The sequence below is a fragment of the Leucoraja erinacea genome, chromosome 49 (assembly GCF_028641065.1).
Source record: "Leucoraja erinacea ecotype New England chromosome 49, Leri_hhj_1, whole genome shotgun sequence".
Taxonomy (NCBI): domain Eukaryota; kingdom Metazoa; phylum Chordata; class Chondrichthyes; order Rajiformes; family Rajidae; genus Leucoraja; species Leucoraja erinaceus.
The window spans coordinates 862,102-880,211 of record NC_073425.1 but is presented as its reverse complement, the minus strand read 5'-3'; the positions used below and the strand labels follow the sequence as shown (position 1 = coordinate 880,211).

Genomic DNA, 18,110 nt, shown 5'->3' with positions numbered 1-18,110 from the left:
GCAGCGCTTCCAGCACGGGCGGTGCTGACTTCAACATCGCGGAGTCCTGGGATCTTTTGCCGAGGGCCGCCAGCGTGAAATCTCCGCCCAGCGCGGCCTGTGGACGTCGGGAGCCGCGGACCCTGGTAGGAAGTGGCCGATTCGGATGTCCAAGCCGCTGAGGTTGTTCTCCTGTCCCGACGTCGGAGTTCTATCATCCCGGCGTGAGGCCCTTAGCATCGGGTGCAGCGGCGACAGCGGAGTGATTGGGAGGCCCCGACCACGGGTGAACAACAGGACAACAGAGGAGGAGGACTGAACTTTGGTACCTTCCCTCACAGTGGGAAACTTTGATCCCGCTGTGTGGAGATGTCTGTGTTAAAGACTATCGTGTTCTGTGCTCTGTATTATTCATATGGCTGTACGGTGATCCCACATTCCACTGTACCAATTGGTACATGTGAGAAATAAATGTCTCTTGTCTTGTATCTTGTCTTGTCTTGCCCTACCACAACCAGAGAGCGGTCCTGAACTACTATCTACCTCTTTGGTGACCCTCGGACTATCCTTGACTGGACGTTACTGGCTTTACCTTGCACTAAACGTTATTCCCTTATCATGTATGTGTACATTGTGGACGGCTCGATTGTAATCATGTGTTGTCTTTCCGCTGACTGCTTAGCACGCAACAAAAGCTTTTCACTGTACCTCGGTACACGTGACAATAAACTAAACTGAGTTACTCCAGCTACCTGTCGACCTTGGCTTCGTTGACCTCTGGTTGCCTTTGACCTTTGCAGGGGAACCTGACCTTTGAGACGGAGGGTGACACGGCCCTGGTCAGTAACGGCCAGCTGCTGTCCCAGATAGCGGCAGTCACCATGACGGAGACGGACACGGTGAGGAAGACCCTCCTCCACCGCACTGTGGCCACGGGCGGCGGCGACGTGATCGAGAAGGCCCACACGCACCAGGAGGCGCTGTACGGGCGTGACGCCTTCGCCAAGGTAGACCGACGTACCCGACCATTACAGCTCCCCTTCCCATTCCCCGCACCGACCTTCCTGTCCCGGGCCCCCTCCACTGCCGGAGGGAGGCCGCGCGCAAACTGGAGGGACGGCACGTTGCCTGCTGCCTCACAGCGCCAGAGGCCCGGGGTTCGAGCCGTATCGGGGCCCACACTGCACCAGGAGGCGCTGTACGGGCGTGATGCCTTCGCTAAGGTAGACCGACGTACCCGACCATTACAGCTCCCCTTCCCATTCCCCGCACCGACCTTCCTGTCCCGGGCCCCCTCCACTGCCGGAGGGAGGCCGCGCGCAAACTGGAGGGACGGCACGTTGCCTGCTGCCTCACAGCGCCAGAGGCCCGGGGTTCGATCCCGACTACGGGTGCTGTCTGTACGGAGTTTGTACGTTCTCCCAGTTTACCCGGGTGCTCCGGTTTCCTCCTGCACTCCAAAGATATATTCTGCTCTTCTCTACGTCAGTGAGTAGAACAGAATTAGGCCATTCGGCCCATCAAGTCTACTCCGCCATTCAATCATGGCAGATCTATCTCTACCTAACCCCATTCTCCTGCCTTCTCCCCATAACCCCTGACACCCGTACTCATCAAGAATCTGTCTATCTCTGCCTTAAAAATATCCACTGACTTGGCCTCCACTGCCGTCTGTGGCAATGAGTTCCCACAGATTCACCACCCTCTGACTGAAGAAATTCGTCTTCATCTTCCGAAAGGAACGTCCTTTAATTTTGAGGCTATGACCTGTGGTCCTAGACTCTCCCACCAGTGGAAACATCCTCTCCACATCCACTCTATCCAGGCCTTCCACTATTCGGTAAATTTCAATGAGGTCTCCCCCTCATCCTTCTAAACTCATATAGAGGTTTGTAGGTTAATTGGTTTGTTATAAATGTAAAGGTTGTCTCTAGTGTGTGTAGGATTGTGTTAGTGTTTAGGGATCGTTGGTCGGTGAGAACTCGGTGGGCCCGTGCTGTATCTTTAAACTAAACTAAAGAAACTACCTCATGTTCCACTTGGGTAACCTATAACCTAACAGTATGAACACTATTGAGGGAGTGCAGTGATGGTTCACGAAGTTCATTCCCAGGATGGCGGGACTGTCATATGTTGAAAGAATGGAGCAGTTGGGCTTGTACACTCTGGAATTTAGAAGGATGAGAGGGGATCTCATTGAAACATTAAGGGCTTCAACACGCTAGAGGCAGGAAACATGTTCCTGATGTTGGAGGAGTCCAGAACCAGGGGCCACAGTTTAAGAATAAGGAGTAAGCCATTTAGAACGGCGACGAGGAAACACTTTTTCACACAGAGAGTGGTGAGTCTGTGGAATTCTCTGCCACAGAGGGCGGTGGAGGCAGGTTCTCTGGATGCTTTCAAGAGAGAGCTAGATAGGGCTTTTAAAAATAGCGGAGTCAGGGGATATGGGGAGAAGGCAGGAACGGGGTACTGATTGTGGATGATCAGCCATGATCACATTGAATGGCGGTGCTGGCTCGAAGGGCCGAATGGCCTACTCCTGCGCCTAATGTCTATTGTCTATTGTCTATTGTCCCATTCAACATTGTCCAATTTTAGAGGGGGAAACCTCTCATATCTAGAATCCCTGTTCTCCAATCCAGTCTTGTACCTGTAGTCCTTCATTGTTCACAGGTGTGGACTCGGCCACCATTTCGCTGAACACTCGTTCGGTCCACCTGTTGTGTCACGGCACTAGGCCTGTACTCACTGGGCCTGTACTCACAGGGCCAGTACTCACTGGAGTTTAGAAGGATGAGCGGGGAACCTCATTAAAACTTACCGAATAGTGAAAGGCCTGGATAGAGTGGATGTGGAGAGGATGTTTCCACTTGTGGGAGAGTCTCGGAGCAGAGGTCAAAGCCTCAGAATTAAAGGACGTTCTTTTGGGCAGGTGATGAGGAGGAATTTCTTCAGTCAGAGGGTGGTGAATCTGTGGGAACTCGTTGCCACAGACGGCAGTGGAGGCCTTGTCAGTGGATATTTTTAAGGCAGAGATAGATAGATTCTTGATTATTACGGGTGTCAGGGGTTATGGGGAAGACGGCACGGGAATGGTGTTAGTCGGGAGAGATATGTCAGGCACGATTGAATGGCGGAGTTGACTTAGAGTCATGGAGTGATACGATATAGCGTGGAAACAGGCCCTTCAGCCCAACTCGCCCGCACTAGCCTACAATGTCACAGCTACCCTACTCCCACTTGGTCCATATCCCTCCAAACAATGTCCTATCCATGTACCTGTCCAACTGTTTGTAAACGATGGGCCGAATGGCCTAATCCTGCTCCTATGATATTATGACCTTATGACCCTCAGGCAATTTACGAGCGTCTGTTTTGCTGGATTGTGGAACGCATCAACACGGTCATAGCAGTGAAGGGATATGACCCCCGGGTCCATGGCAAGAATACCGTGATTGGAGTGCTGGACATCTACGGCTTTGAGATCTTCGACAGCAACAGGTGAGGAGTGATCTTCCAGCGACCGTCAAGGCCGAGACAGACAGGTTCAGATAAAGTCTGACCAAGGGCCTCGACCCGAAACGTCACCCGTTCCATCTTCCCCAGAGAAGCTGCCTGTCTCGCTGAGTTACTCCAGCATTTTGAGTCTACCTTCCCAATAAGACTCAGCTCAGACAGATGTTAGTACAGGTGCACAACCTTTTATCCGAAATTCTGGAAACCGAAAAGCTCCGAAACCCGGACATTTTTCCAGGATGTCGTCTGCACACCAAATCTAGCGTTTGGCGCCAAACTTGACCAGAAATCGACCCACGGTCAACCCAGGTCTGTACTACTGTAGCGGCTGCCTCCTCCCCGACACACACTTAAACATCTGTAAATCATTGCTTACATGTTAGTCAGTTAGTTTGGAGGGCTTTTATGTGGTGGTGGGGGTGAAGGGGGAAACTTTAATTCTCCAGAGAACTTTAATACTCGATCCCTGGCTCTGCGGCGCCCAAATCCAGTGCCGCCCGTGGCCGGACGCCCGCAGCCCCAGCTCCGCGATGTTGGGAGTCGGCGGCCACAGCGCTCCGGAGCTTACGGCACGGCGACCCGGAAAGGCATTGCCCGCTCCCCGTCTCTCCGACCAGGTAGGGGACTAAGAATTAAAGTTTCCCCCTTCACCCCCCCCTCCCTTCACCACATAAAAGCCCTCCAAACTAACTGACTAACATTTATGCAATGATTTACAATGATTCCCCGGTCTCTGGGGAGGAGGCAGCCGCTCCAGACGTTACAAGCCGCCCGCGCTACCTACCTAAACTACGCTAAAAATATTCCATTCCGACATCCAAAAAATTCCGAAATCCGAGAAGTGTCTGGTCCCAAGGCTTTCGGATAAAAGGTTGTGCACCTGTATTACAATCCAAGCGATAACTATCCAATAGATTGACACAAAGTGCTGGCATAACTCAGTGGGGCAGGCAGCATCTCTGGAGTATCTCTGGATTGGTGACGTTTCGGTCCTGATCCGAAACGTCACCCATCAATTTTCCCCAGAGATGCTGCCTGTCCCGCTGAGTTACTCCAGCATTTTGTGTCTATCTTCGATTTAAACCAGCATCTGCAGTTCTTTCCTACACATACTAGATAGTACGGGTGTCAGGGGTTATGGGATGAAGGCAGGAGAATGGGTTTAGGAGGGAGAGATAGATCAGCCATGATTGAATGGCGGAGTAGAATTGATGGGCCGAATGGCCTAACTCTGTTCCTATCACTGATGAACTTATGACCTATTATCTGCTCAGATGTGGAGACTTCGGAGAGACTGCAGGGGAGTTTCAGTTCAGTTTAGTTTATTGTCACGTGTACCGAGGTACAGTGAAAAGCTTTTGTTGCGTGCTAACCAGTCAGCGGAAAGACAATACATGATTACAATCGAGCTGTTCACAGTTCATAGATATATGATAAGGGAATGACGTTTAGTGCAAGGTCCGGTTAAGGATAGTCCAAGGGTCACCAAAGAGGTAGATAGTAGTTCAGGACTGCGTTTCAATGAGGTCCCCCCACCCCCCTCATCCTTCTAAACTCCAGCGAGTACAGGCCCAGTGCCGTCACACGCTCATCATTTGTTAACCCACTCATTCCTGAGATCATTCTCGTAAACCTCCTCTGGACCTTCTCCAGAGCCAGCACATCCTTCCTCGGATACGGGACCCAAAACGGGTCACAATATTCCAAACGCGGTCTGACCAGCGCCTTGTGGAGCCTCAGCTGGAATGTCGATGACTGAGGGGAGGCTTAGTGTAGAGATACAGCTGGGAAACAGACCATTCGGCCCATCGGGTCTGTGAGTCTCTAAAGCCTGAAGTGAACAGTGAAGTGTAAACCTTTCCGCAGAGCCCGTTGCCTAGAAGGATGAGAGGGGATCTCATAGAAACATATAAAAGGGACTGGACAGGGTGGATGCAGGAACAATGTTCCCGATGTTGGGATAGTCCAGACCTAGGGGGGTTACAGTTTAAGAATAAGGGGTAGGCCATTTAGGACTGAGATGAGGAGAAACTTTTTCACCCGGAGAGTTGTGAATCTGTGTAATTCTCTGTCACAGAAGGCAGTGGAGGCCAATTCACTGGATGTTTTCAAGGGAGCGTTAAGGCTAACTCTCTCTTAGGGCTAACAGAATCAAGGGATATGGGGAAAAAGCAGGAACGGGGTACTGATTTTGGATGATCAGCGATGATCATATTAACCATATAACCATATAACCATATAACAATTACAGCACGGAAACAGGCCATCTCGGCCCTACAAGTCCAGGCCGAACAAATTTTTTTCCCCTTAGTCCCACCTGCCTGCACTCGTACCATAACCCTCCATTCCCTTCTCATCTATATGCCTATCCAATTTATTTTTAAATGATACCAATGAACCTGCCTCCACCACTTCCACTGGGAGCTCATTCCACACCGCCACCACTCTCTGCGTAAAGAAGTTCCCCAAAAGAAATATTGAATGACGGTGCTGGCTGGAAGGGCTGAATGGCCTACTGCAGCACCAATTGTCTAGGTTTCTATGTTGCTATTTCCATGCTGTGGTGCTGTCTGACTCTCTGACTCGCAAAGCAAGAGGACAAAACAAATGCTAATGGTTTGTCCTGATCTTTCCACGCAGTTTCGAGCAATTCTGTATCAATTATTGCAACGAGAAACTGCAGCAACTGTTCATTGAGCTGATACTAAGGCAGGAGCAAGCGGAATACCAGAGAGAGGGGATCGAGTGGCAACATGTAAGTAACGCTTACTTGCGAGCATGGTTCACGTGCGGAATGCACTAGTGGGAACGTAAAGGGCCTGTGTCGCACTTGGCGATTTTTTCGGCGACTGCCGGCGTCATATCGGTGTCGCCAAAAGATTTTGAACATTTCAAAATCCTGCAGCGACAAAAAAAATGTTGCGACACCGCGCGTGAATGCGTCATCACGCTCGCCGCATCACGCTCGCCGCAAATTTTTCGGTAACCTGGTACGTCAGTCAACGATGCCGGCAGTCGCCGAAAAAAATCGGCAAGTGAGACAGGCCCTATATTGGCAGTCGGTGCTGCCTTCTGGTCGAGAGGAAGGGATTCCAGTCTACGCAGGGATTCCGCCCCCTGTACATTGGGGAGCTGGGGTGGAGGGTACTGCACCAAGGAGTCCCGTGCAACCGGTTTCTCTCGCGGTTCACGGACTCGCCAGCCGCCTGCCACTGTTGCGGGCTGGAAGAGTCTGTGTACCACATGTACATGGAGTGTGTGAGGCTGCAGCCACTGTTCCAATACCTAAAGGGGCTGCTCCTTTTCCTTCTGGCTGCACTTCTCACCCACCATCCTCATCTTCGGACACCCTGTGCGTAGGGGAGAGGGTCGGGCTGAAGATGTCCTGGTTGGGTTGCTCCTGGGCCTGGCCAAGCTGGCCATCCGCCAGTCACAGTGCCAGGTGGAAGAGGGCTCTGCCCGAGCTGACTGCCTGCACCCTTCTCCGGGGATACGTCTGTGCCCGGGTGGTGTTAGAGAGGGGCTACGCGATGCCCAAGGGCGATTTCCGGGACCACGGGGGGTGGAATGTATCCTGGACAAGGAGTGTAACACAGTTGTTTATCCTTTGTCGGTATATTATGGTGTTTTGTTTTGTACTGTACTGTATATATTATTTTAATATTTGAATCAATATTTTTTGATTAAGAAAAAAAAAGTGGGAACATTAGATTTGTCTTAATGAAGGGCCTGTCCCACATTCACGACCTAATTCACGACCTCTGCCGAGTTTGCCCTTGACCCATGCTCGCAATATGGTCGCCACGAGGTCGTGGGTAGGTCGTGATGGTAGTCGTAGGTACTCATGGCATCAAGTAGGTCGGAGCATTTTTTCGGCATGATGAAAAATGTCCACGAGTAAAAAAGGTCGTGAATTAGGTCATGAAAGTGGGGCAGACCCTTTTCGTTGTGTTTCTTTTGTGGGCGGCACAGCAGTAGAATTGCTGCCTTACAGCGCCAGAGACCCGGGTTTGATCCCGGCTACTGGTGCTGTCTGTACGGAGTTTGTACATTGCTGATTTACCATCGCCCGGTGGGGGATCGCCTCAGCCCAGAGGGAGAAGAGGAGGGAAGAGACAGTAACTCTAAGACTTTTGCCTCCATCACAGTGAGGAGGTGCCTGGTGAACTCACTGTGGTGGATGTTAATTTGTGTTTATTGTGTGTTGTTTATTGTTACATGTATGGCTGCAGGCAACGACATTTCGTTCAGACCGAAAGGTCTGAATGACAAATAAAGGATTCAATTCATTCTCCCCGTGACCTGCGTGGGTTTTCTCCGAGATCGTCAGTTTCCTCCCACACTCCAAAGATGTGCATGTTTGTAGGTTAATTGGCTTTGGTACAAATGTAAATTGTCCCTAGTGTGTGTATGATAGTGTTAACATGCTGGGCGGCGCGGTCAGATTCAGATTCAAATTCAGATTCAGATTCAATTTTAATTGTCATTGTCAGTGTACAGTGCAGAGACAACGAAATGCATTTAGCATCTCCCTGGAAGAGCGACATAGCAAATTATTTGAATAAATAATAATAAGTGTCCGGGGGGGGGGGGTGGTGATTGGCAGTCACCGAGGTACGTTGTTGAGTACAGTGACAGCCGCCGGGAAGAAGCTGTTCCTCGACCTGCTGGTTCGGCAACGGAGAGACCTGTAGCGCCTCTCGGATGGTAGGAGGGTAAACAGTCCATGGTTGGGGTGAGAGCAGTCCTTGGTGATGCTGAGCGCCCTCCGCAGACAGCGCTTGCTTTGGACAGACTCAATGGAGGGGAGCGAGGAACCGGTGATGTGTTGGGCAATTTTCACCACCCTCTGCAAGGCCTTCCGGTCGGAGACAGAGCAGTTGCCTTACCATACTGTGATGCATTTGGTAAGGATGCTCTTGATGGTGCAGCGGTAGAAGTTCACCAGGATCTGAGGAGACAGATGGACCTTCTTCAGTCTCCTCAGGAAGAAGAGACGCTGGTGAGCATTCTTGATCAGAGTTGAGGTATTGTGGGTCCAAGAGAGGTCATCGGAGATGTTGACTCCCAGGAACCTGAAGCTGGAAACACGTTCCACCTCCGTCCCGTTAATGTGGATGGGGGTGTGCGTGCCGCCTCTGGACTTCCTGAAGTCTACAATGAGCTCCTTGGTCTTCTTGAAGTTAAGGGCCAGGTTGTTGTCAGCGCACCATGCTGCTAAGTGCTGGACCTCCTCCCTGTAGGCCGGCTCATCGTTGTTGCTGATGAGGCCAATCACCGTTGTATCATCTGCATACTTGATGATGGTGTTAGTACCATGTACAGGTGTGCAGTCATAGGTGAAGAGGGAGTAGAGGAGGGGGCTCAGCACACAGCCGGTGGGCCGAAGGGCCCGTTGCCGTGCTGCATCTCTCATTTTAAAAAAAACGAAACTAACAAATTGTCGCTAGTGTGTATAGGATAGAACGGGCGATCACTGGTCGGAGCGGTCCCAGCGAATGTTTCCACGCTGTATCTCTAAGGTCTGAAGTCCAATGCCTCCCTTTTTGCAGGTGGACTACTTCAACAACCAGATCATCGTGGACCTGGTGGAGCAGCCACACAAGGGCATCATCTCCATCCTGGACGAGGCTTGTATGACGGTGGGCAAGGTGACCGATACCATGCTGGTGGACACCATGGATGTCAAGCTGGGCAAGCATGCCCACTACACCAGCAGGAAGGTAGGGACAGGGCCACCTGCAGGGCAAGCATGGTGCTACACCAGAAGGAAGGTTCGGCAGGGTCAGAGGTAGCATGGAATCCATAGACAATAGACAATTCGGCCCTTCGAGCCAGCACCGCCATTCAATGTGATCATGGCTGATCATCCCCAATCACTTCCCCGTCACATCACAGTGGAACCTCCTTCCTGTCACCACCAGGTGTGCACCAACCTTGCCACTCAAGTCACAGCACGACAACTTGTACATGGATCATCTCATCAAACTGGCCCACATACAAAATCTAAATAACCCTATTGCAACCAGTGCCCATGCGAGTGTGACCTGCACGGGATAGCCCAGCTGATGGCGGTTGTGCAGTAAACAAGCAGAGGCAGAAGCAGTTCCCACCTTCTCCCCACACCCCCATATCTTTAAGTACAGTTTAGGTCTCTCAAATCTGAGGAATTGACATTATTGCCATAGAGGGAGTACAGAGATTCACCAGACTGATTCCTGGGATGTCAGGACTGTCTTATGAAGAAAGACTGGATAGACTTGGTTTACACTCTCTAGAATTTAGGAGATTGAGAGGGGATCTTATAGAAACTTACAAAATTCTTAAGGGGTTGGACAGGCTAGATGCAGGAAGATTGTTCCCGATGTTGGGGTAGTCCAGGACAAGGGGTCACAGCTTAAGGATAAGGGGGAAATCCTTTAAAACCGAGATGAGAAGAACTTTTTTCACACAGAGGGTGGTGAATCTCTGGAACTCTCTGCCACAGAGGGTAGTTGAGGCCAGTTCATTGGCGCTATATTTAAGAGGGAGTTAGATGTGGCCCTTGTGGCTAAGGGGATCAGGGGGTATGGCGAGAAGGCAGGTACGGAACGATACTGAGTTGGATGATCAGCCATGATCATATTGAATGGCGGTGCAGGCTCGAAGGGCCAAATGGCCTACTCCTGCACCTAATTTCTATGTTTTTATGTTTCTATATCCCCATATCTTTAAGACCTCTATCTAGCTCTCTCTTGAAAGTACCCTGAGAATTGGCCTCCACTGCCCTCTGTGGCAGAGAATTCCACAGATTCACAACTCTCTGGGTGAAAGGGTGAGGAAGTGCAGAGTGTGCAGATGATCACAATCGAGCCGTCCACAGTGTACAGATACAGGATAAAGGGAATGATGTTTAGTGCAAGGTAAAGTCCAGTAAAGTCCGATTAAAGATAGTCCGAGGGTCTCCAATGAGGTAGATAGTAGTTCAGGACCGCTCTCAAGTTGGTGAGAGGACGGTTCAGTTGCCTGATAACAGCTGGGAAGAAACTGTCCCTGAATCTGGAGGTGTGCGTTTTCACACTTCTGTACCTCTTGCCCGATGGGAGAGGGGAGAAGGGGGAGTGGCCGGGGTGCGACTGGTCCTTGATGATGCTGCTGGCCTTGCCGAGGCAGCGTGAGGTGTAGATGGAGTCAATGGAAGGGAGGTTGGTTTGCAAGGAACTGCAGGTGCTGATTGATACCAAAAATAGACACAAAGTGCTGGAGTAACTCAGTGGGTCAGTAGGTGATGTTTCAGGTGGGAACTCTTCCTCAGGTGCAGTAGAAGGGATGTGTGAGAAGAAACTGCAGACGCTGGTTTACACTGAAGATATACAAAATATGCTGGAGTAACTCAGCAGGACAGGCAGCATCTCTGGAGAGAAGGAATGGGTGGCGTCTCTCTAACTTCAAGTACCCCTCTCACCGTCCCGCCCCCATCCTGGGTCTCCAACCGGTCTGACTGTCCACCTGATTACATTTTACCTCTGTACACTTCGTTATGCCACCTTCCCCTAGCTAACAATGATCTATTCCACATTTACCTTGATCTATTGTCCCCTTTGATCCCTCGTTTTCACACCTTGCCCTTCTCTATCTCTGTGTCTCCCTCTCCACCCTCTCAATCTGAAGTAGGTTCTCGTCCCAAAACGTCACCCATTCCTTCTCTCCAGAGACGCTGCCTGTCCCGCTGAGTTACTCCAGCATTTTGTGTGTGTGTATGTGTGTGTGTGTGCCTGCAATGGAAGGGAGGTTGGTTCGTGTGATGGTCTGGGCTACGTCCACATCTATCAGCAACTTTCCAGCTTCACTGGGTCGGCCTCAACCACTAACGCATATGCATGTTCAATCTACAGCTCGCCCCAACTGAAAAGGATATGGAGTTCAACAAACACTTCAGAATAAAGCACTACGCTGGACAAGTCACGTAGGTTGTCTATTTAATCTTTTAGGACCTTATTGAAACATATAAGATTGTTAAGGGTTTGGACACGCTAGAGGCAGGAAACGTCTTCCCGATGTTGGGGGAGTCCAGAACCAGGGGCCACAGTTTAAGAATAAGGAGTAAGCCATTTAGAACGGAGACGAGGAAACACTTTTTCTCACAGAGAGTTGAGAGTCTGTGGAATTCTCTGCCTCAGAGGGCGGTGGAGCTGGATGCTTTCAAGAGAGAGCTAGATAGGGCACTTAAAGATAGCGGAGTCAGGGGATATGGGGAGGAGGCTGGAACGGGGTACTGATTGGGGATGATCAGCCATGATCACATTGAATGGCGGTGCTAGCTCGAAGGGGCGAATGGCCTACTCCTGCACCTATTGTCTACTGTCTATTGTCTAATTGTGAAGAGTGAGTTCTGGGGAGAGGTCGACACAAAATGCTGGAGTAGCTCAGCGGGTGAGGCAGCATCTATGGAGAGAAGGAATTGGCGACGTTTTGGGTCGAGACCCTTCTTCAGACTTATGTCATGGGAGTGGGCGGGGAGAGCTAGTTAGATTTAGCTCTTAGAGCTAATTGAATCAAGGGATATGGGGAGAAAGCAGGAACGGGGTACTGATTTTAGATGATCAGCCATGATCATGTTGAATGGCGGTGCTGGCTCTAAGGGCTGAATGGCCTACTCCTGCACCTATTTTCTATGTGTCTAATGGTTCCTCAAGGCCAGGAATTACTCCAGCTCTCTGTGAAATGTCACCTATCCATGTTCTCCACAGATGCTGCCTGACCCGCTGAGTTACTCCAGCACTCTGTGAAACGTCACCTATCCATGTTCTCCACAGATGCTGCCTGACCCGCTGAGTTTCTCCAGCACTCTGTGAAACGTCACCTATCCATGTTCTCCACAGATGCTGCCTGACCCGCTGAGTTACTTTAGTTTAGATTAGAGATACAGCGCAGAAACAGACCCTTTGGCCCATCGAGTCCACACCTGTGAAACAACCAGCACATTAAAGTTTAAGGTCTAGTGTAAATAGGTGATCGATGTTCAGTGTGGCCTTGATGGGCCGAAGGGCGTTTAGTTTAGTATAGTTTAGAGATGCAGTGAGGAAACGGGCCCTTCGGCCCACCGAGCCCATGCCGGCCAGCGATCCCCGCACGCTGCCCTACACACATTGGGGACTATTTACATTTCTACCAAGCCACTTAACCTCCAAACATGTACATTGTGGGATGAAACCGAAGATCTCGGAGAAAGCCCACACAGGTCACGGGGAGAACGTACAAAGTCCGTACATACAGCGCCCGTAGTCGGGATCGTACCCGTGGTCTCCAACGTTGTACGGCAGCAGCTCCACCCGCTGCGCCACTGTGCCGCCCCTTGGTGTGGTTGTTTGATCTAAAGCTGTGTTTTGTGCTTGGATTCAGGTATGCTGTGGATGGTTTCATTGACAAGAACAAGGATAATCTATATCAGGACTTCAAACGCCTCATGTACAACAGGTCAGTGCAACATCTGCCTCGGGTTCCTGCAGAATTAGGCCATTCAGCCCATCGGGTCAACTCTGCCTTTTAATCATGATCAGATCTATCCCTCCTTCCTAACCCCATTCTCCTGCCTTCTCCCCATAACATCTGACACCCGTACTAACAAGAATCGAAGGTAGACAAAAGTGCTGGAGAAACTCAGCGGGTGCAGCAGCATCTATGGAGCGAAGGACATTTTTCCTTTGCTCCATAGATGCTGCTGCACCCGCTGAGTTTTTCCAGCACTTTTGTCTAACTTCGATTTTCCAGCATCTGCAGTTTCTTCTTAAACACTAACAAGAATCTATCTATTTCTATTTCTAACTAAACAAATGTGGGCAAATGGGAGCAGCTTAGATGGGCATCTTGGTGGGCTTGGACAAATTGTGCAAATGTTCATAAGGGCTTGGAGCAAAATTAAATCATATCGCTCATCAAGTCTACTCCGCCATTCAATCATGGCTGATCTATCTCTCCCTCCTAACCCCATTCTCCTGCCTCCTCCCCATAACCCCTGACACTCGTACTAATCAAGAATCAGTCTATCTCTGCCTTAAAAACATCCACTGACTTGGCCTCCACAGCCGTCTGTGGCAAAGAATTCCACAGATTCACCACCCTCTGACTAAAGAAATTCCTCTTCAACACCTTCCAAAAGGAACGTCCTTTAATTCTGAGGCTGTGACCTCTGGTCCTAGACGCTCCCACTAGTGGAAACATCCTCTCCACATCCACTCTATCCAGGCCTTTCACTGTTCGGTAAGATTCAATGAGGCCTTCTAAACTCCAGCGAGTACAGGCTTATTGCTTTTTGCAAGATGGAATGGAGGGAACTGCCAATGTCCATATATAACCCATCTGACGGGCCTGTTTCCACGCTGTATCTCTAAACTGAACTAAACTACAGAACAGCCCTGTTTATGGTCACGGGTTTGCGGGGAGAACGTACAAACTCCGTACAGACACCACCCATAGTCAGGATTGAACCCGGGTCTCCGGAGCTGTGAGGCAGCAGCACTACCGCTGCGCCACCTTTCTTTTCCAGCTGCACGGTGGCTCACAGCACGGGTTCGATCCCGACTACGGGTGCTGTCTGTACGGAGTTTGTACCTTCTCTCCGCGACCTGCGTGGGTTTTCTCCGAGATCTTCGGTTTTCTCCCCAACACTCCAAAGACGTGCAGCTTTGTAGGTTAATTGGCTTGGTGCAAATGTAAAAATTGTCCCTTGTGTGTAGGATAGTGTTAGTGTGCGGGGATCGCTGGGCGGCGCGGACCCGGTGGGCCGAAGAGCCTGTTTCTGCACTGTATCTGTAAACTAAAGTAAACTCCATGAGTCTGAAGAAGGTTTAATGCCTTATAACCATATACCCATATAACAATTACAGCACGGAAACTAGGCCATCTCGGCCCTACAAGTCCGTGCCGAACAACTTTTTTTCCCTTAGTCCCACCTGCCTGCACTCATACCATAACCCTCCATTCCCTTCTCATCCATATGCCTATCCAATTTATTTTTAAATGATACCAACGAACCTGCCTCCACCACTTCCACTGGAAGCTCATTCCACACCGCTACCACTCTCTGAGTAAAGAAGTTCCCCCTCATGTTACCCCTAAACTTCTGTCCCTTAATTCTGAAGTCATGTCCTCTTGTTTGAATCTTCGCTATTCTCAAAGGGAAAAGCTTGTCCACATCAACTCTGTCGATCCCTCTCATCATTTTAAAGACCTCTATCAAGTCCCCCCTTAACCTTCTGCGCTCCAGAGAATAAAGACCTAACTTGTTCAACCTTTCTCTGTAACTTAGTTGTTGAAACCCAGGCAACATTCTAGTAAATCTCCTCTGTACTCTCTCTATTTTGTTGACATCCTTCCTATAATTGGACGACCAAAATCGTACACCATACTCCAGATTTGGTCTCACCAATGCCTTGTACAATGCCTTGGTGAGCGAATTAAACGAATGTGCTGTCCACAACACCAGCATCTCAGAAACGTCGCCTATCCACGCTCCCCTCAGATGCTGCCTGACCCGCTGAGTTACTCCTGCACTCTGTGTCTTTGTTTTTCCCCCAATATGATTTTTCTCTCCCTGTCCGCAGTGTCAACCCCGTGCTGAAGGACATGTGGCCGGAGGGGGAAATGAGTATCACCGAGGTCACCAAACGACCCCTGACAGCAGCCACCCTCTTCAGAAGCTCCATGATTGCCCTGGTGGTTAACTTGGAATGCAAGGTAACAGAGTCAAGAGTCAGGCGTGCGGTATTGTCAATAACAGACACCAAATGCTGCAGTAATTCAGCGGGACAGGCAGCATCTCTGGAGAGAAGGAATGGGTGACGTTTCTGGTCCAGACCCTTCTTCCCAGATAGAACAATGAAATTTGTGCAGAACCACAACAGAATATGTAAACATGGTATACTGTAAACAATACGATAAACAAAAGAAAGTTCAGTATATATATTTATATAAATATATATCACACACACACACACACACACACACACACACACACACACACACACACACACACACACACACACACACACACACACATACACACACACACATACACACACACATATACACACATACATATATATATATATATATATATAAATGTAATTATATTAGTGTGTGTGTATATATATATATTCATCATCATCGGCGGTCACTCGATTCATATTGAATGGCCGCCATTCAATATGATCATGGCTGATCATCCAACTCAGTATCCTGTACCTGCCTTCTGTCCATACCCCCTGATCCCTTTAGCCACAAGGGCCACATCTAACTCCCTCTTAAATATAGCTAATGAACTGTGGACTCAACTACCCTCTGTGGCAGAGAATTCCACAGATTCACCACTCTCTGTGTGAAAAATGTTTTTCTCATCTCGGTCCTAAAAGATTTCCCCCTTATCCTTAAACTGTGACCCCTTGTTCTGGATTTCCCCAACATCGGAAACAATCTTCCTGCATCTAGCCTGTCCAACCCCTTAAGACTTTTGTAAGTTTCTATAAGATCCCCCCTCAATCTTCTACATTCTAGTACAAGCCGAGTCTATCCAGTCTTTCTTCATAAGACAGTCCTGACATCCCAGGAATCAGTCTGGTGAACCTTCTCTGTACTACCTCTATGGCAAGAATGTCTTTCCTCAGATTAGGAGACCAAAACTTGTACGCAATACTCCAGGTGTGGTCTCACCAAGACCCTGTACAACTGCAGTAGAACCTCCCTGCCCCTATACTCAAATCCTTTTGCTATGAATGCTAACATACCATTCACTTTCTTCACTGCCTGCTGCACCTGCATGCATACTTTTAATGACTGGTGTACCATGACACCCAGGTCTTGTTGCATCTCCCCTTTTCCTAATCGGCCACCATTCAGATAATAATCTACTTTCCTCTTTTTGTCACCAAAGTGGATAACCTCACATTTATCCACATTATACTGCATCTGCCTTGCATTTGCCCACTCATCCAGCCTATCCAAGTCGCCTTGCAGTCTCCTAGCATCCTCCTCACAGCTAACACTGCCCCCCAGCTTCGTGTCATCCGCAAACTTGGAGATGTTGCATTCAATTCCCTCGTCCAGATCATTAATATATATTGTAAATAGCTGGGGTCCCAGAACTGAGCCTTGCGGTACCTCACTAGTCACTGCCTGCCATTGTGAAAAGGACCCGTTTACTCCTACTCTCTCTCTCTCTCTCTCCTTACGGTGCTGTCGCTTTGTCTCTGCCACACGGCGTAGTTCCATTTCGTGACATGCGGCTCATTCCTCCAGGAGCGCCTGCCTGTCCAGTGCAATGTGCTCCCAGTTGCTCGATGTGATGTGGAATTTCTTCAGACTGTTCTTGATGTCCTTGAAGCTTTTCTTTGGCCCGCCGGGAGCTCGCCAACCTTCCTTCAATTGAGAGTACAGGATTTGTTTAGGGAGGCGTGTTGTACATGCGGATGACATGGCCAGCCAATCAAAGTTGGTGCTGCATTATTGTGGTGTGATGCTGGTCATGTTGGCTTCCTCCAAAAAGATGTTGGTGCGTTTGCCATCCCAGCTGATCCTCAGAATCTTTCGTAAGGATCTCTGATGGTATTGTTCCAGGGCTCTCAGGTGCCTGCTGCAGGTTGTCGATGGCTCAGCTCCATACAACAGGGTAGGGAGGACAACGGCTCCGTAGACCAGCAATTTTGTTTGAGCCTTTCGGTCTCAACACACACACACACACACACACACACACACACACACACACACACACACACACACACACACACACACACACACACACACACACACACACACACACACACACACACACACACACACACACACACACACACACACACACACACACACACACACACACACACACACACACACACACACACACACACACACACATAATTATATATATATATATATATATATAACATATATATATAATTATATGTGTGTGTAATAAATGTGTGGATAATATATTACATAAATATATTACATAAAGGTTGAACAAGTTTGGTCTTTATTCTTTGGAGCGCAGAAGGCTAAGGGGGGACTTGATAGAGGTCTTTAAAATGATGAGAGGGATAGACAGAGTTGACGTGGATAAGCTTTTCCCACTGAGAGTAGGGAAGATTCAAACAAGGGGACATGACTTGAGAATTAAGGGACAGAAGTTTAGGAGTAACATGAGGGGGAACTTCTTTACTTAGAGAATGTTGGCTGTGTGGAATGAGCTTCCAGTGAAGGTGGTGGAGGCAGGTTCTTTTTTATCATTTAAAAATAAATTGGATAGTTATATGGACGGGAAAGGTATGGAGGGTTATGGTCTGAGCGCAGGTAGATGGGACTAGGGGAGAATACGTGTTCGGCACGGACTAGAAGGACCGAGATGGCCTGTTTCCGTGGTGTAATTGTTATATGTTATATATGTACTGAACCTTTAAGAAATATTGGATTTTAAGTAAGTGTGTGTGAGAGATATATCTTCTTAGGCCCCCTCGGGCATGGATGACCATGGGTGTCTCCAGGGTTTGGAGGACGCCTGTACGTGACTTTGTTTAACGTGGGGAGACTGGTGCACAGACAGCCACCCCACGGTCCTTGACAGATCTGGGTCAGGATCCAGT

The 18,110-nt window shown here is 49.3% G+C and overlaps 2 protein-coding genes across 2 annotated transcripts in view; both read left to right on the top strand.

The window, feature by feature from the left end:
* Positions 1 to 18,110, top strand: part of LOC129715045 (RNA-binding protein 43-like) — a 260,957-nt gene that overhangs the window by 61,806 nt on the left and 181,041 nt on the right. The gene's annotated exons all lie outside the window — the stretch shown is intronic.
* LOC129715042 (unconventional myosin-Id-like) overlaps positions 1 to 18,110 on the top strand; it is a 106,970-nt gene that overhangs the window by 28,049 nt on the left and 60,811 nt on the right. Inside the window, 7 exon segments of the mRNA XM_055664875.1 lie at positions 780 to 986; positions 3,338 to 3,483; positions 6,139 to 6,253; positions 9,051 to 9,221; positions 11,373 to 11,443; positions 12,880 to 12,954; positions 15,081 to 15,213. Of these exon segments, the coding sequence (XP_055520850.1) occupies positions 780 to 986; positions 3,338 to 3,483; positions 6,139 to 6,253; positions 9,051 to 9,221; positions 11,373 to 11,443; positions 12,880 to 12,954; positions 15,081 to 15,213 (918 nt within the window).